The following is a 19,162-nucleotide window of genomic DNA, read 5'->3' as shown; positions in this document are numbered from 1 at the left end:
AGGTTCTGATGTAGGTGACACATGAGCTGGGATGGTCCCCAGGGAGAAGCCGTCACGTTGTCTGGCTTCCCGGGACTTATCCAGGAGTCTGTCGTGGGGCCTTTATTTAGAAGCAGAGCCATTATTAGTCTGGTTTCCTGGGCACAGCCGCAGCTCCTTTGATTTTAATTAATCCTTTTAGATTTGCCAGGGGACACGGGCAGTGTATATTTTCTGAGCAACAGTGGGCCATCCCACCCTCAGTCACAGCCCTGACACTGCTGGTTTGGGGTACAAACCACACAAAAACATCAACAGCGCTGCCTTGTTCACACGTAACAGAGGCTAGGGTTCCATCTTAACTCGCTGCTGGGCAGTCTTCCTTTTAATAGAACGAGAGGGGATGGACAAAGGAGATGAACTTGCCTCTGATTCTTACTTAGGAAGAAATGCCCCACCTTTTTCAAAATGCTGGCTGTGTATAATGAGTCCTCTTCTGTGCTGTCCCTCCCGTGTTCCTGTCCTTGCCCTGAGATTAGGAGGAAGATAACTCTACATACAACTTCCGGTGGTACACCAGTTACGCCTGCCCGGAGGAGCCGCTGGAGTGCGTTGTTACCGACCCCGTCACACTGGACCAGTACGACCTCTCCAGGTGAGGCGGGCCCGCCTGCCCTCGGCCTGGCCCTGTCCAGCTAGGGCCGAGGTTGCTTAGGCCCTGCCGGTGGGCATGTCCTTGAGCTGGTGAGAGGTGCAGGACTAGGGTGGGGAGCTCCAAGCAGCGTGGATTCTAATGGCCTGGGAGCCTCTGCAGGATCAGCCAGTGTTTGCCCACCAAAAACCTCCGTCTTCAGCTGCGCCGTTCAGAGCGATGCCTGTCGGTGCGGAGGTGGTCCCAGGTGTGCAGAGAGGGCTGCGTCTCGTGAGGCTCGAGAGGAGACGCAGGGGGGTTGGCCTCTGGGGGTTTGATAGGCAGCGTACCTTCCCTTCTTATTTCTCTAACCACTTAGCAATGAATCATCGGGCCGAAAGCTGTCGGCTAGAAAAAGCATGCGTTTCCCTTGACCTTTCAGGCTAGCGAGATCCGAGGGCGGTCCCGGGGGCAACTGGTACTCCCTGGACCACGGCGGGGCACGCAGCACGTGGCGCAAGTACTACCTCAACGTGTGTCGCCCTCTCAACCCGGTGCCAGGCTGCGACCGCTACGCGTCCGCCTGTCAGATGAAGTACCAGGGCGAGCAGGTGAGGCGGCGCACCCCTCCCTCCCCAGCCGGGACCTGGCGGTAGAGTGGGGGGCTCTGAGTGGGTCCAGCTCGTGCTGAGAAGCCCCTTGAGATGGAAAGGGGTGCCTCGCTGTGAACTCACCTGCCCCCCCCCCCCCCCCCGCCCCCAAGAGATGCGATCACACTTGAGTCATCACTCAGATTTAAAATGAAAAAACAGATAACCCTGGGTGTGGGGGACCGCCTCTGCTCAGGGTTCTCGGCAGAGGAAGTGACTCTGAACAGCAGACGTTTGTCAAGGAGAGTTTAAGCTTCCAAAAGCTCTTGCTTCTGGACTGATTAGAGGGGGACGCCTGCTTGTCAGATCCGAGCGCCAGCCCTTCTTGCCCGGAGCGCAGGCTGCGCTCTGTCATTCGATGGGACGCAGCCGCTGCCAGAACCTCGGCAGCGCTCCCCTGGGTGCCGTGTACATGGTGCATCTTAAAATAAAGACGTCTGTGTGCTTCTTTGTAAACAGCTCGTCGGGGATGTACTTTCCCTGGGGTCCGTTAAACGGCCACTCAGAGGTGTTTCCAGGGAAGCTGATGGGCGCACCCTGCTGGCTGAGTGGAGTGTGGTGGTGTGTTCGCGTGCACTTGGGCACGTGTGTGCTCTGTGTTGGAGCAGTGGCCTCCAAGGACAGTCCCCTCTCATTATTCACGGATTCTGTATTTGCAAGCTTGTCTACTTGCCGCTGTTCATTTGTAACCCCCAAATCAGTGCCCGGGTGCTCTCATGGTCTGTCGTGGACGTGTGCAGAGTGGCCTGGCGTGGCTCTGCATTTTTGTCTTGGTTCTGCCACCCAGACGTCCAAACGATGGAGGCTGGAGGGGGGCAGGCAGTGCGGTGCCAGAAGCTCTTGGCTCCTGGCCACACGTGGACCGGGCTTCGTCCTTCCTCGAATGCCTGGGAGAGGAGTGCCTTGGATAGGTTGCTTAACATGTCTGAACCTCGTTTTCACTTTTGTGAAATAAAAAGGACCTACCAGGGTTTTGAGGTTTCATGATTGTAGTCTGTGGGAGATAAATGTCCCTAGAGGTTGTATCTCGGCGTGCAGGGAGCGGATCGGTTCTAGGATCCTGGCTGGTACCCAGAACCCGAGGGTGCGCAAGGCCGTGATGTGCAGTGTCAGTGTTTGCCCGTCCCCGGGTGCACGTCCACCCCGTAATTTTCTTTCCAGATTACTTACAGTATTTGACACAGTGTAAGTGCTGTGTTAGTAGACGCGGGTGGCTAATTTAAGGTTTGCTTTCTGGAGCTTTCTGGGATTTCTTTCCCCTGAGTGTTTTCCTTCTGCAGTCGGTTGACTCTGCAGATGCAGAACCTGTGGGTATCGAGGGCAGTCTGTGTTTCCCTCCTGCGGAGGAATGGTGGTTCTGAACTTGCTAATCCAGCATCGGTGGCAAGTCTGTAGGACCCACCTGCCGTGCGCAACGCGCACCGTGTCCCTGACGAAGGACGCAGTTGTCCTCTCTCGGGGGAAAGCTAACAGCGCGCATGTTCGCAGGGGTCGTTCTCTGAGACCGTCTCCATCAGCAACCTGGGGGTGGCGAAGACGGGCCCCGTGGTGGAGGACAGCGGCAGTCTGCTCTTGGAGTACGTCAACGGCTCTGCCTGCACCACCAGTGACCAGAAACGCACCACCTACACCACCAGGATCCACCTCGTCTGCACCACCGGCAGCCTGGTGAGGGGTGGGGCAGCGCCGGCCTCGCTTGCTCGGGCTCCTCTGTCTCTGCACGGGCTGTGGGTCCTGCTTGGTTCTGCTTGAGGTCCGCGTGCCACAGACTCGGGGAGGCCGGGGCCATTCTCTTAAGTCTGCGAGTCCATTTCTCTTTTGTAACTATAAGTTCATTTACTGTGTCGTTTCTTTTTAGAGTCTGTCTGCATATAAGGGGTGTCTCACGATATTTTTTTTTCTCTGTCTCACTTAACTTCACCCATTATATACACTCCCTGCTGGTTTTTAAAAACCAATGTAGTAGAAGATTCATCAGTATAACACAGGATTTACTGTCTTAGCCATTTCTAGGCGTAGAGTTTAGTGGCATTAATGCTGTTACAGTGCTGTGCATCCATCACGGGGTCCATTTCCACCGTGTCCACTGTTATTCTAAACCTAACTGCTTTTATTTTTTAACCTGGAGTTTGACATTTATAATTGCATCACATGTTTTTTGAGCAGTCACCAAGCTCTTCGATGGACATGCAGTGGGGATGATAGAGTTCACATTTATCGTCAAACAGATTATTTCCGAGGGTTGGCGGCACTCCGTAAGGGTCAGTTGCTGGGTCCTTCATTTTGGTGGACGTGTCACTGGCCCAGTGTGTCCACTCCACCTCGCAGGCGGGGGCTCCGTCACTTCCATCCAAGTCATCTTACAGATGTCAAGTTCTCTCTGTCCTTTGCCAGCACACGATTTTTTCCCCAGGAGATCACGTCTTAAGAGCTTAAGAAAGTTGGCCTGATAAGGGGAGGAAAAGGCTCACGGGCCGAGCTAGGCTTGTACAAGCAAAGCGTCGCATAGCTGAGCCATAAACACACGCTGATAAGCCTGAGCTGGGCTTCCCGAGTTCTGCTCTCAGCGCCAGGAAGGAATGCTGGCTGAGCAGCTGGGACCTCGCTGGCCGCCTCCAGGGCCCCTCTGAACCCCACCCTGGGGCCCTCTGTCCCCTCTGCTGGGCCTCGTCCCCCTCCCTTCCCCTCTCTGGAATCTCTTTGTGGTGGAGATACTGGACAGTTCCAGGAAGCCCTCTCAGACCCTTATTTTTTCAGCTTCCCTGTGTCATCCTATTCGGATGGTGTTTTTCAGTTTTCACAGCGATTTCACGCTGTTAGCGTATCCCTCAGCACTGGTCCACGGCCTGGTGCATTTCATGGGCCCAGACCACACAGAGCAAATGGAGAGCCACGTCCCCGGGGGTGCTGCAGTTCCCCTGGGGCTTCTCACAGCCACGTGGTGGGCCCGCAGGGACGGGCGTGTTTGCCGTTCACCGTGGGTGATGCCGCAGCTAAGAGGGTGGGGAGGCGTGGGGGCCAGTGGCTGTGTCCCCTTCCTCCGCGCGTCTGAGCGGGCTACTCAGCTCCTCCGTGCCCCCCCAGCCACCGTGTCCTCACCTGTCACAGAAGGCGGGTGGAGGCCCCGCCCCGAGGCTCACTGGGGAAGTGCTCATCACACCCCTGGTGTCCGGCCGGCCGTGGAGGCTGTACCCATGTGGGAGCTGGTGCGGCTGCCGGTCGAGCACACCCCACCCCATCGGCCAGCCTCGCCTGAATCGCAGTCGCGTGGCCGCGCCCGTGCGCACCCGGCCCGGGGGCCTCGCTGTTCTGTGTCCGGGTGTAGTTCAGACGCTCAGTCGTGTCCGACTCTTTGTGACCCCGTGGACCACAGCAGGCCAGGCCTCCCTGTCCATCACCAATTCCCGGAGTTCACTAAAACTCAGGTCCATTGAGTCAGTGATGCCATCCGACCATCTCATTCTCTGTCGTCCACTTCTCCTCCTGCCCTCAATCTTTCCCAGCATCAGGGTCTTTTCCAATCTTTTCATCAGATGGCCAAAGTATTGGCGTTTCAGCTTCAACATCAGTCCTTCCAATGAACACCCAGGACTGATCTCCTTTAGGATGAACTGGTTAGATCTCCTTGCAGTCCAAGGGACTCTCAAGAGTCTTCTCCAACACCACAGTTCAAAAGCATCACTTCTTCGGTGCTCAGCTTTCTTTATGGCCCAGCTCTGGGTGAGAATGGTGTTTAAAAGCACAGTCTCGGACTCTGACCCAGATTTGGGTCCCAGTTCTACCATTTACTCTTGGTGGGACCCCCCCAGGTTGGTTCACCGGCATTCCCATGTAAGAGAGACCAGTCTCCTTAGTGGGAAGGATGACGTTGTCATCAGATGAGGCAGGTTAAGCTCCTCACCTGCTCCCTGTATGTTAGTCCACGGACTCGTTCTTTGTTATCCACCTACTGTTCTGGTGGTTTGAGCGTGTTTCATGGCCTCGAGTTGACTTGTATCCCGGATTTGGCCTTTCAGCAAACCCATCCCATATTTTCTCTCAACTGGGAGTGCGTGGTCAGCTTCCTGTGGAACACGGAGGCAGCCTGCCCCATCCGAGTCACCGTGGACACAGACCAGGTACGGGTGCGGTCCCAGGCCCCTGACCGCGCTGCCCCGGCCCCTCCCGCCCAGCGTCCCGGCCCCGCTCCTCCCTCCCTCCCTCGCCTTACTCCCTGCCTGGACAGCTGGCGTTTGGAAGGGGTCCCGTGTTCCCCGCCCTCTGCCCTGGCCCACCTCCCGGCCTGGGATGAGAACCAGGACTTCCCTTCTGCTCCCCCGTTTCCCAGCCTCCGCCCTCTCTCTCCCTCCCTCCCGCAGTCCCCCTGGCCTCTTGGGGGCCCCGGGGCGCTCTGCCGCTCGGGTTGGAGGCTTAATTTAACACAACGGCCACACCCGGGACACGTCGGCGCCCCCTTGGCCGTAGGATACGGCCCGTGTGGGCTCACGTGTCGCTCGAGGTTTTCACGCTCTGACGCCAGCCATGCCCCTGCCTCTGCCCTGCCCGCTGTCCTCACCTGCCTTTTCAGGTCTCCTCCGGGTGGCAGAGCTCACCCAGAGGAATGTGCCCAGCACGGGGTCCCAGGCTCGTGGGGCTCTGGGAGGATGCGGGTGGGAGCCCGCGGCCCCCGCCCACCGGCAGTGGTTTCTGAAGCCACTGTGCCATTCTCTGTGTAGGGTGGGCGGGGCGGGAAGAAGACCCGGGGAAGGGGGCGCATTGCACCTCCTAGATGAGGAGGAGAGACGGAGTTATTTGTGGATCTCTCATGGGGCTGCCTCTGATTTGGGCTTCCCTGATAGCTCAGTTGGTGAAGAATCCTCCTGCAATGCGGGAGACCTGGGTTCGATTCCTGGGTCAGGAAGATCCCCTGGAGAAGGGAAAGGCTACTCCAGTGTTCTGGCCTGGAGAATTCCATGGACTGTATAATCCATGGGGTTGCAAAGAGTCGGACTCGACTGAGCGGCTTTCACTTCACTTACGGTTCCTCACTTTTCTTTGGGGCTCAGCCGAGGTCTTGTTTGGGTGAATGCAGCAGTCTTGGGGGCTCAGGTGAGGGCGGCACCTCTGAGGTGCTGTCCCACCTGGGGCGCCTCGGGCGCGGCTCCACAAGGCGCTGTGAGCTCGCCCGGGGCCGCTTCTCCGACGGGGTCAGTGCCAGGCAGGCGTGGGCGATGCTCTGTCCCTGCCGTGTCCTCCGGGACTGGGCTTGAATGTGCCTCTTTGCCCCTTTCGTTCCCGCAGGCCTGCTCCATCAGGGACCCCAACAGCGGGTACGTGTTTGATCTGAACCCACTGAACAACTCCCAAGGATACGTTGCCTTGGGCATCGGCAAGACGTTTCTGGTAAGACTTGTAGGGTGCACTCTTGATTTGCCTTGGAAGGATGGGAGGAGGCGTGGAGCTCACCCTCATCTCGCGACAGGGGAGGCAGGTGTCCTTAGGAGCTGCCGAGGGCATGGATGGCAGCCCTCACCCAGGAGGAGGCAAGAAGTCCAAGTGTAAGGGGAGATGAGGTGAAACCCTTGCCCCTCCTGCTCTGCAGGTGGGAACTAGGAACAGAACATCGTTGGCTGCTCCTGGTTCTGGCCCTGCGTCTGGCGTGGTGGTCCCTGGCCAGCAGCATGCACGTGGCCTGGGGACTTGTGGCCAGGGCAGTGTCTCGGGGGTGGGACCCAGCAGGCTCTTTTGACAAGGCCCCGGCTGGTTCTCATGCCCACTGGGGTTTTGAGCCCCTGGTCAAGAGGAAATGGTGATCATGCCCACCTGTAAAAGGGAGACGGGCTGATGGCATGCTCCGGAATCTTCGGACAGCCCTTCCTTCATGGGCGGCTCTGGCAGTGTGTCTGGAGCAGCAAAGAGGAGAAACTGCACTTACTGTGTTCCGTTATAAGCTAAGGGCTTCCCTGGTGGCTCAGCTGGTAAAGAATCCTCCTGCAAGGCGGGAGGCCTGGGTTCCATCCCTGGGTTGGGAAGATCCCATGGAGGAGGGAAAGCCTACCCACTCCAGTATTCTGGCCTGGAGAATTCCATGGACTGTATAGTCCATGGGATCGCAAAGAGTCGGACATGACTGGGCGACTTTGATTTTCACGAAGCGCTGCTGGCAAAGAGCTTTTTCAAACTCTGTATTTCGGTTTAACATTTTCTAGCAGAATCCACATTGGAAGAAGAGAGTAACCTTTGAAAGCAGGAAGCTGGGATGAGATGGTCATAAAACCGAAACAGAGGGGGCATTGTAGGCACAGCACATGTGGGAGGGCGTGCAGGTTGCTCCGGAGCCTGGAGACCCCCGACGGGGCCCGTCACCGACACGGGGCGGGCTTGTCAGCCGGCAGCACGGTGCTCGTGGCCCCTCCCTTCCCCACCCCGTCTCAGAGGTCGCTAGCCCCAGAGTTTGGCTCGGGACAGGTTGTCGCAGGTGACTGCAGTGTGTTTGGCTGCCTGTGTGAGTGTGAGACGCAGACAGGAGCGTCAAGGTGGAGCCCGTTGGGGGCCCGTCAGAAGAGGAGAGTCCCCTGGAGGACTTGCCCAAGGAGGTGAGCCCGGAAGAACATGCCAGAGAAGATGACCTCTGTAGGGGCCATGCTGGAAGAGGCGATCCGACAGAGAGCCGACCAGAAAAGCTCCTTCTGTGCAGTGGCTGGGTGGGGGGGGTGGGAGGTGGGCAGGAGGAGGTGACGGCTGAGGGTTCGCAGGCAACAGGGACAGGCTCCAGATGACGGTCGTGGTGGGGTGACCAGGCTCCCGGGAGCCAGGGCGCTGGGCTTTGTGCTGCCAGAAGGGCCCCCGGCAGCACCGCCCACCAGCCGGCTGCTTGGCGTGGCGTCTTGGCACCTGGCCCTGCAGGGCTGGCCCGCCACGTGTCCTCCTGCGGGCTGCGTGGCTGCTGGCCGTCGGCCTGGGTGTGTTCCTACACGGCCGTTTCTTAGATAGGAAACTGTGATCTTAAGGAAAGACTCTTTGTGTACGGAGATCTTAACTTCGTGTACATTGTCCATAAACACTGACCCGTGATAGAGAAGTCTGTCCATGTCTCACACCCAAGAGCGAGTTCCGCTCCGTTCTGTCAACTTCTGGCTTTAAATGGAACAGTGTCGGTAGCTTCGAGAGATACAGGGCCAACACAGGACTGTAAAGCCATTATCCTCCAATTAAAAATAAATTAAGAAAGAAACACAGGGTATCTACTTTTTCCAAATTTGGATGCATCTAATCACGTTTAGATTTGTATTCTAAAAATTCAGCTTTGGGGAGAAAAATCAAATATTAATTAATTTTTTTGACAGTGATGAATCATTTCTAAAATGTCTGCTAGTGTATAACTGAATAATAGTTTCTTTCTAGTGTAAGTGGATAAATCATTACATAAAGGGAACTGGATAAAAGATTAAGTAACGTACAGTTTTCTGTGTTGTATCTAACAGTGTAAGCTTACAATGGAAACTCAGAGCAAGAATTTTCAGGAGGATTGTTAGATTAGTATTCAGCAGGTTAGGAACGTGTGGGGCTTGATCATGTTGGCAAAGCTTACCTATACTTCTAAATGAAACGAATTATGTGTATTATACATATGTGTATTCACATATATGTAATACACGTACGTGTATTCACATGTATCACATTTATATGTGACTTCATAAAGCCATAGAAAGGTTTTTCCAGAATTTCAGAATATTTAAAACAGTTTTTCAGAACATAAAAAAGGTTTTTACACAATAAAAGCCTTTTATTTAAACAAAAAAGCCCCAGGGGTATCCCATTATGTTTACTTTTTAATTAATGTGACTTCCATCATACCTGCTTCTCCTATTACAGTCGAAAATACTGTAACATTCTGTATTGTTGCATGCAGTATGTCTCATACATTTAAAGATACAGGGCTGTCTGAATAAACCATTAGAGGCAGTTTATGGACATTGCTGTTTGGGCTTTGATTTTTGCCTTATGTACTAGCTTTAGGATTTACTTGCCCAGACGTGGCAGGCTGGTCCTTTGCATGATACTGAAGGGTAACAGCCGTTTGGCAAGGCAGGGTTTGCCTTGTGGGGTTGTGTCTATGGTGGGTCGTGCAGCCTGAGCTGGTGTGTTGATCTCACCCCCTGGCCTGCAGTTGAATGTGTGCGGTGAGATGCCCGCTTGCGGCACCCTGGACGGGAAGCCAGCTTCCGGCTGCGAGGCAGAAAGCCAGACGGACGACCTGAGGAACCTGCAGCCAAGCAGGCTGGTGGGCCTGGAGAAGAACCTGCAGCTGTCCACCGAGGGCTTTATAACCCTGACCTACGCGGGGCTTCCTTCCCACCCCAACGGTGAGCTCAGATCCCTCTTGCTTTTGCGACTCACCAGCGTCCTGGCGGTTTTGTGACTCTCGACCTTTCCGAGAGGCATGCACGCGTCTGTAGACGCTCAGGGTCCGGCTGCCCTCTGGCCTTACGTGCAGTGCGCGTGCCTGGCTTCCAGGGTGTTCTCCCGGCCCCTGAGTGCATTCTGCAGCTGGAGGGTCCCAGCCCACAACCCCCAACATCTTCCACCAGCACCTCCAGTGGCTCCTCTGGCAGGGAAGTGTTCACTCGGCCTCTTGCCCCCTGTTTTTCAGATATTTAAGTGATGGGTGAAGATGATACAGTTTTGCCATCTTTATTGGGTTCTCATTTCTGTTCCTTCCTGCAGCCGTGACCATAAGCAAAGTTGCCGTTTTGGCATCATCAGGTGTGACGCTGAGTGTGAGCTCCCCGGGGGACGGTGGTGGTGGAGTGGCAGCTACCGTGCACGCGTGCTGGCCGCCGCGTGCCGGTCCCGCGTGGAGGCCCTGCGTGTGCTGAGCCGCTTCGTTTTCCACCAACCCCGGGCACCTCATTTCTTGGCTCACGCCCTTCTTAGCCACCTCCTGGCGTCCCAGGTGACGAAGGCCCAGAAGGCCTCGCGCCCTGGAGAGAGAGCCAGCACTGGGAGCCAGGTCTCTTACTTCTAATCCTGGTTCTGCCGACGGACACATTTATTCAGCATTGCGGATCGGAGGCCCCCAGAGGTGCAGCCACACACACACAGCCCAGGGTCACGTAGCTGGTGATGAGCACAGCTGAGGTTAGAACCCACGTGGTCTGACTTCTGGACCTGCGCACTTCTCACCGCGCCGGTGTGGGCTCGGGAAGGGGTGGTCATATGATGTCTGGTGCCCAAAATATGGGAGCCGTCTGAGGCCGTGTCAGAGGGAGCCAGGATCCCCAAGGGAGTGGGGATGGCTCTGCCAGTCTGCAGTCATCAGCTCGTGCGGTGCACCTTGCCTGTAGCTGACAGATGCATTAACACGCCGGGAAGAGGACTCCTAGGGTGTTGAAAGGCTGATTTCAGGATTCCTGGGAAGGGGATTAAAAATCAGGGATCTTCTTAACTTCGAGGACAGAAGACGTGGGTCTGCGGGCTGCTGTCAGGTCTGCGAAGGGTTGGCCTAAAAAGGAAATTGCTCTCATTGTGCCTCATTTGTTGGGGACGATTTGGACACAGACGGATGATTTTAGTCTGTTTGTAGAGCTCAGAGGGATGGGAATTCTTTGCTTTACAGACGTAAAGTTCTGCACCTCTGGGTCCAAAGAGTCAGCTGCTTGCTCACCTCGATATCAAAAAAGAAATGTGCTTCACTTTTGTGTTTTATTAATATTTTATTAAAAAAATTTTTCGGCCACCCTGTGTGGTACATGGGGTCTTAGTTCCCCAGTCAGGGGTTGAATGCATTCCCCCTGTGGTGGAAGCTCAGAATCTTAACCATCAGACCATCAGAGCGGTCCCTTCAGTCTTGTTTATAATTCTCTTCATTTCCAGTTCCAGAGTACTGTTTAAAAATGGAATAGATTAGGCATTTATGTATCCTTTTTTTTGTCCTAATTTGGAAAATGACCCCACTGTTTAATAATGAACTAGATTAGACATTTATGTGCATGTGTGTGTATATAGACATATATATATTTTAGCCTAATTTGGAAAACGACCCCGTGTCTCTTGCGGGGTTATCAGTGTGGTCGTGTGGCTGACAGCCGCTGACATTTGCCTGCTGGGTTGGGATCCAGGCGCCAGCAGCCCCCAGGGGTGCAGCACACGTCTGACCTTAGAGCTGTGTTGCTCCAGGCTTGTCCCTCCCTCTCCCTCTGCTTCAGTTTCCTCCTGTGAAAACCAGGCAGCTCTGGGGACCACTGCGGGACTCAGTGACATGGTAATGACTCCAGGGTTCTTCCCTCTGTGGAGCCTCTGCCCACGTGGTCCCCTCCCCGCAGGAACCTCTGTATTGACGGTGCCATCTCTGCTTCCTCCCTGCCCACCTCCCCAGCGGTCTGTGCTCGGCTCCGCAAGTCGAGTGATGTTCAAACTGTTGGGTTGTATTGCTCCCAGCTCAGACCACCCCCCCTCCCCCTGCGGGGGGGTTCCCCATGTGCCCAGAGCAGCAGCTGGGCCTGTCCATTGGCCATGGGACACCCGCTGCTCCTCGCTCGGGCCGCTCCGACCTCCTGCTCCTCAACCAGGAAGGCCCACCCTCCCCATCTGAGCCTCGTCCTCGGTGTTTCCCGCTGCTCACAGCAGCCTCTGCTCTAGACAGCCAGGCGGGTCGTTTCTCCCCTTCTTCAGGGTTGGGCTCAGATAGCACCTTCCAGTGAGCCCTCCCCCCCCAAGCCCTGGGGTTTCTCAGCCCCGTCCTGCTGTGTCTTCCTGCATTTCCATCTGGCCTGCTGAGGCTGCGTGAAGTCTGCTCACGGTCGGGGCGCTGAGCAGCCTTGAGGGTCAGCTCCCAGGAGAGCGGGTTTTCCTCTGTTTCTCTCACTCCTGTGTGTAGTAGGAACTTAGTAAATATTGTTGAATAAGCCCTTGAAGGAGAGTGATGGTTTTCTAGTGTTTGGTGGATAAATGGATGCAGCACTCTCATCCTTCTTAGAATAGAAGAACGCCAAGACACTGTGTTCATGGTGTGAACCTTCCTTACGAGGGTCGCTGTCCCAGTGAGTGTGACGTCTTCATAGCTCAGGTCCCTGGAACAGATCGGGTGTCGTGACACTGTCTTAGCAGATGGCCTGGAGGCTCATGTCTGGGCACGCTGTCCCGGTGCCCCACACATGACTGGCCACACTGTGGTCCCTGCTGTTTCTCAACAGTCTGGCTTTCTGTTCCCAGGGAGGGCTGACACCTTCGTCTTACGCTTCATCTGCAACGACGACGTTTACCCCGGGACGCCCAGGTTCCTGCACCAGGACATCGACTCTCGCCTGGGCATCCGGGACACGTTCTTCGAGTTTGAAACCGCGCTGGCCTGTGTGCCTTCTCCGGTAGACTGCCAAGTCACAGGTGAGACCGGCCGGAAGTGTGTGCGCGTGCGTGTGAGCGTATGGATGTGTGTGTGTGCGTGCGCGTGTGTTTTACTTTACAGGCAGCCTGGCATTTGTGTTACATGGGTCCCTTGAATGACGCCTAGAGTTGTAAAACTTCTCTTGAAGTGAATCTGGGTTCCCGGTTTTGAGCTCTTGTTTGGGATCAGAAGCTGCTTAAGGACAGAGAAGAAAACTAGGGGGAAAACATCAAGTGCACTGTTGGCGCTTCTGACTGGAGGGAGAAGAACAGAAGAAGGCTAAAGCCGACTCTGAGCTGGGTCCTCACTCTTCATGGCGGCCCCCACCTCCTCAGCCGTGGCGCTGTGTTGTTACAGCCTATTTGTTTGTTTTTGTTTTTGAATTAAAAGGAATTTTTAAAATCAGGAATCACTAAGTTTTTTTTTTTAATTAAAGTTTTTTGACTTGTAAAAAAGTGTTGACTGTGCCACATGCATGTGGGATCTTAGTTCCCTGCCCAGGGATCGAACTCTGCATTGGGAGCTCCAAGTCTCACCCACGGGCCCTGCCCGGGACGTGCTGTCACGGCAGTTTCGAGCTTCAGGGCTGGTGCATGTCTCTGCAGGAGATGCCTCTTGGCCTCCTGTGGGTCTCATTTCTGTTACGAGTGTTAAGTTCCTGCATCCTTGGCCTTTGGGGTTGAAGGTGGTGCCCAGGGCTACCAGGAAGGCAGGGCTCTGCAGCGCTTCCTTGTGTTTCAGACTCCGCCGGGAACGAGTATGATCTCAGCGGCCTGAGCAAAGCCAGGAAGCCCTGGACCGCGGTTGACACGTTCGACGAGGGGAAAAAGAGGACCTTCTACCTGAGCGTGTGCACACCTCTCCCGTACATTCCCGGCTGCCACGGTGCGTGCCAAGCCCCGGACTCACGTTCGCCCTACCTTCCTCCCCTCCCTGTCACCTTCAACGCTGTCTCCCGGCCCTTGCAGGCACCGCCGTGGGGTCCTGCCTGGTGACAGAAGAGAGCAGCTTGAACCTGGGCAGCGTACAGATCAGTCCTCAGGTGGGCGCCAACGGGTCCCTGACCCTCGTCTACGTCAACGGGGACAAGTGCAAGAACCAGCGTTTCTCCACCAGGATAAACCTTGAGTGTGCCCACACGACGGTGCGTGTCTGTGCAGCCTCCTTGCAGCCTCCCCCAGCCTCCGGGTCCCGTGTCTGATGCCGAACCTGCCTGAGTGTTCGGGGGTTTTAGGCTGTTGATGGGGTCGGACCAGAGTGTCCTGGTCTGGTGTGTTCCCTAAGGGCTGCCCATGTACTTCTCTCGTGGAGGCGAAGAGCTGGGTGTCCGTTCTGCTACCGTTTGACTCCCTTCTTAAGTGGACGTGCATGCACTGAGCCCTGGTTTCGGTTGCAGGGCTCCCCGACCTTCCAGCTCCAGAATGACTGTGAGTTCGTGTTTCTCTGGAGAACTGTGGAAGCCTGTCCCGTTGTGCGCGCGGAAGGTAAGACCTGGCCCCGCTCATCCAGGTTGTGGAAGTGTGATGTAGGGCGTGCTCTGATAGCATCTTCAATGTGAAGCCTTGCGCGCTCTCTCGAGACGCCTGTGTATTGATTAGTGGGTGGATAGCGTCTTGTCCTTGCGTTTTCCACTCCACTCCCTTCACCCGCGACATTCTCCTCCCTTGCTGGGTCAATGGGCTGTTGGCGTCTCACACTTCGGATCATGAACGGGAGGTTTGGTTTTAAGTGGATCTTCATTCGTCTGGTGACCTAAGCTTTTCTAGAAGACTGTGGGCAGTTTGTCTTAGGCATACAAGCCAGAAGGAGAGAAGGTGGAAATGGTGTGTAAGGTCTAGGACAGTACCTAGCTGACTAAAGTTTGCAGAAATCTTGCCTGAAGGTGTGTGTGTGTGCGTGTATGGGTCATTGCCCTTCCCCTCTCATGTTCTTGAAGGAGACTACTGCGAGGTTAGAGATCCGAGGCACGGCCACCTGTATAACCTGATACCTCTTGGTCTGAATGACACCGTCGTGCGGGCCGGTGAATACACCTATTACTTCCGGGTCTGCGGAGAGCTGTCGTCCGGCGTCTGCCCGACCAGTGACAAGTCCAAGGTCATCTCATCATGCCAGGAAAAGCGGGGACCCGATGGATTTCAAAAAGTGGCAGGTATTGTGGTTTTCTTCCTTCTCTTCTTGCAAAAGAATGGAATTCCATATTTAAGATGATATATTATATCTTGTGTTTTAAGATCGTGAGACAGTATCTTTGTTGAAAAAGAAGTACGTCTGCCATGTCCTGGTAAAACTGTGTTAGCAATGTCTCTGGTTTCACTTGGTTTTTGTGAAACCACCCAGGACACACACTGACGCATGTCATTAAGAGTTTATTACATTCTTTTTTAGCGACACTAGTTTTCAATTAATATTCCTTCTTTTTTATCCCAGCTTTGGGACCCACTGGACTGCTGGTGGGTGCTCTGGGGTGGTACTTTGTGGAACAAAGACAAAGGGCGTGTGTCTGGTGCAGGGCTGGGCCGTGAAGCTGGTAGGGCAGGCTGTCGGTCCTCACGCGCTCTCAGCAGCTGGGCAGGTGGTGATGCATTTATGAATTTAAAAAAAATCATGAAGTAGCTGACAGGGTGAGTCCTTGGGCCTCCCTGAGGAACCGGCATCCTCTGAGCTCATCGGGTCGAGGAGTGTCTGCGTGTCATCGACCTGTCGGTCTGTGGTCTGTGTGTCTGTTGGTCCGGAGGTCACGGCCTGGGGCGAGAGGAGGCCTGGTTCAAGGAGCCGGGGGGCCAGGCGTGCTCGGTCTTGTCGGGGTTTGTTCAGGGCGTGCGATGGGCCGCGTCTGTGCTGACCAGCCGTGGGCTTCCTGAGCCCATCCCCGTTTCCCCGGCTACTTCTTCGGCAGGTCTCTTTACCCAGAAGCTGACCTACGAGAACGGGGTGCTGAAGATGAACTACACGGGGGGCGACACCTGCCACAAGGTGTACCAGCGTTCCACCACCATCTTTTTCTACTGCGACCGCAGCACGCAGGCGGTGAGTGTGTGCAGGGCGGGGACCTCACCCTGGCTTCATCTTTCTTAAAGCGAGCCTGCTCTTAACTCTTGTGCAACCTCCTGGCTAAACCTAGTTCACGCGTATGATTTACAGACATGGTCTTCAAAACCTCGATCAGTTTTGTCTCACGCTTAACGAGCAGGTCTGTCCCTTCCTGTGTGCGTCCTCAAAGCACCGGCCACCCAGGGTTTCCCGTTTGACTTGCTCGTCTCTGCCCTTGCAGCCCGTGTTCCTCCAGGAGACTTCCGATTGCTCCTACTTGTTTGAGTGGCGCACGCAGTATGCCTGCCCGCCCTTCGACCTGACCGAGTGTTCGTTCAAGTAAGTCGATGGGGCGTTGACTCTCGGGGGGCAGTCAGGTTTACACGGTAATATTTTGCTTTAATAGTTAGGGGCCAGTGGGACAGGGAATTAGATCAGGTGAGCACTCTAGGCTTTAGTTCCTGCATATTAAACTCTCAGATCACTCTTGGCTTCATTAGGTCCGTTGCTTCTTGGGTTTTAGGTCCTTTGTTTTGTATTCTTTTTGTTTGTTTTGTTGGAGCGTATCCTCCTGTACTGTGGAGAGATTGGGTAGCAGAGAACCCATGCATTGTCTGAAAATGCCACTGACTTGCTCTCAGATCTGATGAGGTGCAATGAGGATTACAACAGAGTCAAATTAGTTTTCCCTCAGTTTTGAAGGCCTTGTCCGATTTATGACAAGAACCATGCACGTTTGGTGAAAAAGTTTGTTGCTCATCTTCTGTGAGTTTTTACTCCATTCTGGAATATTTTCTGAACTTTAAAAAAATTATCCTTTGGAAAGTTATATTTTAAATTTCACTTAAGTCCTTCTAATTATCTCTGAGGATACGAATTCTAATTTTTGTTCTCTTTTTAAAAAATCTTATCATGCTTTCCCTGAATTATAATCCGTTTTCTTTTAACGGTTGCCTTACACGTGTATTTTTGATTTAACAGGAAGCTGAAGTTGCCCATAGCTCTGCTCACCCCTCCAACCTTGAAATAACGTAGACTGTTTTAGCGCCAAACACATTCTCCCAGACTCCACAGGATTGTGGTCTAGTGTTTTACTCTGACTTATTTTTTTCCTTCTCACATAAGTTGTAAGTTGTGGTTTTAAAAAATGCTCATTGGTTGTTTGACTGTATAAATTTTTTCCTTTGGAAAGGAAAAGAAATCTCTCTGTTTCTGTGGCTTACTCTTCCTTTTTGCACTGTTCCCTTTCCTTTTGACCTGATTTTCATTCTCTAAGTACTCTGTTTAGTATAACGCTACACAGCGCGCTGGTTTGCGATTGCTTGCTTCTGGTCTCTGTCGGGGTAAGCACTTTGCGCCAGGATGTCCCACTTGGGACTAGGAAGGAACCAGCGCGTCTTCCGAAGCTGGCTCCTCAGGCTGTTGGAGCTGGTCCTGGGGTCCAAGCCACACCGTAACACTGCCTGGCGGTCCTGTACCAGTAGGGAGTGTGTGGAGGTGACCTTGGCCTTCACGTGAGAAGGCTCAGTTTTATCACCACTCACTTGGTACAGAAGTCCGGCTGAATCCTTCTGTGTGTGTGCACCAGCCATGGGAGGTGACCCATCTAGGGTCGCTGTTGGAGAGCCTGGCCTTGCAGTCCTAGTTTCATTCCTAGGTGGATAACCTGCTTTTTCTGTATATGTTCCCTTGGGTTTGTTCTATGGCCTCAGTCTGTTTTGCTTACACATGGCTTTGTTATTTATGTTGCTTGGAAGGTGGTGCTTTTTAAAACTGAAGATGTATGCCTGTTATTCAGTAAGGAATATTTTCAGTGACTGTATTTTTGAAGGTTGCCTCTAATCTATTCTGTGTCTTTTGTTCTGGGCCCTTTATTAATCATATCTTAACACTTTGCCTATTGTATGCACCCTATATTTTAAATGTCTTTTTTTTATCTGTTTCTGTCCTGCATTTTGTTTCCTTAGATCTATTTCCAATTAACTGGTTCTCTTATCAGCTGATTCAATTTGCTCTTCTAACTTTGTTGTCTTTTTAATTTTCACGACTGTAGTTTTCACAATGGAGTTCCGTTTGGTACTCTTTCTCATTTCTTCCTCCATTTCATCATTTCTTCCCTCCACTCCACCCCCTTCTTTTAGTTTCAGTTTCTTCTTTTAGGTCTGTAACCATTTACAGTAAATCTCTATCAGATGGTCCATTCTATGAAGTTCTTGAGGATCAGCTTCTGCACATGTCTGTGTCTCCCACAGATGCCGATATTAATGCCAGCCCCATCCTTTCACTCTCATCCCATTAATGATCCCTCAGCTTTCAAAGTACCTAGAGTTCTGTCTTCCTGAGGCAGCATCTACCCTGGTTTAGACCGTCCCCATCTCCCCCTGCGTGGGTGCAGTGGTCCCTCAGTGATCCCCTGGCCACGGTGGACTGGCCCTGCACAGGCCTGGGAGGTCGTATTAGACAAGATCAGGAATGTTTAGAGTGGTATGTCCGTAGGCCAGAGTGGTCCTGGGAGATTGTGAGTCAGCCCAGGCCGATCTTGTCGCAACCCCGTGATGCGATGAAGCCCTGTGTTGTTTGGAGCTACCAGCTGAAGTTGTCTCGTGGGCCGGGACACCCCCCCGTCGTGATGCCAGCCTCAGCCCCCGCTGTGCCACGCTCTGGTCTGCCCTGCTCCGTCCACACGGAGCCCCGTGTTTTCCTGTGGACACCCTGGCGTTCTGTGCCCCTGGCCCCTGGTTCCCACTGCTCCCTCCGCCCCTTCCCTGTGGGGTGGGCCCTTCCGCATCATCCTGAGCTTATTCAGAGATGGTCTTCTCTGGCCACTGTCTAAAAATCTCACTTTCTCTTTCCCCTTTCAAACTTTATATTCTCTTCCCTGCCTTATTTTTTCTCTGCACACTGATTACTGTCTGTTATACTGTACACTAAAAAAAATAAAATTACCCGTGGCCTCTCCAGACTTCTTAGGATGGGCGACTTTTATCCATTTCTATCAACACCCCCCCCCCCCCCCCCCCCCATGGCATGTCTTTGAACGAATGGCTGACTCTGGTCTCCTCGGGTGAAGTGGTGCCTCTGGTCGTCCTGTGTCTCCACCTGACTTGGGCCTGGTGGGCAGACTGTCTCCACCTTGACTCTGCGCCTGGTGGAGGGCTGCCTCTCGGTGCCTGGCCCTGCCTGGGGTTCCTGCAGGAAGTGAGCCTTCCCCCGAGGAGGTCAGCGCCAGCCCAGTTTACTTGGGGGACTGCTGGGGGCCTCCGGCTTGGACAGCAGGTGGCTGGGCCAGGATGCCCTGGGCGCTACGTGCCTCAGCCGTCCGTGTACCCCTGTCTCCTCACCGCCCTGAGCAGAGCGAGCGCTTACGCTTTGCTTTTTTGTTGTTGTTATTGTTGAATATGTAATTTCGTTGCACCAAGACTTGGCGTTTCCTGAGCTCAGGCTGTGTTGTTGCTGATTCCGGGGCACTTGAGACCACGTCAGAATCCAGCTGAACCTCACCTG

At 54.0% G+C, this 19,162-nt stretch overlaps 1 protein-coding gene across 1 annotated transcript in view; it reads left to right on the top strand.

Annotated features, from left to right (window-relative positions):
* The window catches only part of IGF2R (insulin like growth factor 2 receptor), a 101,746-nt gene that overhangs the window by 56,698 nt on the left and 25,886 nt on the right, over positions 1–19,162 (top strand). Inside the window, exons 17-29 of the mRNA XM_065931019.1 lie at positions 519–634; positions 1,053–1,221; positions 2,749–2,928; positions 5,277–5,378; positions 6,541–6,642; positions 9,410–9,605; positions 12,454–12,624; positions 13,367–13,510; positions 13,594–13,769; positions 14,022–14,109; positions 14,562–14,777; positions 15,525–15,655; positions 15,900–15,997. Coding sequence (XP_065787091.1) covers positions 519–634; positions 1,053–1,221; positions 2,749–2,928; positions 5,277–5,378; positions 6,541–6,642; positions 9,410–9,605; positions 12,454–12,624; positions 13,367–13,510; positions 13,594–13,769; positions 14,022–14,109; positions 14,562–14,777; positions 15,525–15,655; positions 15,900–15,997 — 1,889 coding nt within the window. The remainder of the gene's footprint in view (positions 1–518; positions 635–1,052; positions 1,222–2,748; positions 2,929–5,276; positions 5,379–6,540; positions 6,643–9,409; positions 9,606–12,453; positions 12,625–13,366; positions 13,511–13,593; positions 13,770–14,021; positions 14,110–14,561; positions 14,778–15,524; positions 15,656–15,899; positions 15,998–19,162) is intronic.

The sequence above is a fragment of the Muntiacus reevesi genome, chromosome 3 (assembly GCF_963930625.1).
Source record: "Muntiacus reevesi chromosome 3, mMunRee1.1, whole genome shotgun sequence".
In the NCBI taxonomy this organism is placed as follows: domain Eukaryota; kingdom Metazoa; phylum Chordata; class Mammalia; order Artiodactyla; family Cervidae; genus Muntiacus; species Muntiacus reevesi.
The sequence above is the reverse complement of the archived record's forward strand: the minus strand, read 5'-3'. Positions and strand labels throughout refer to the sequence as shown.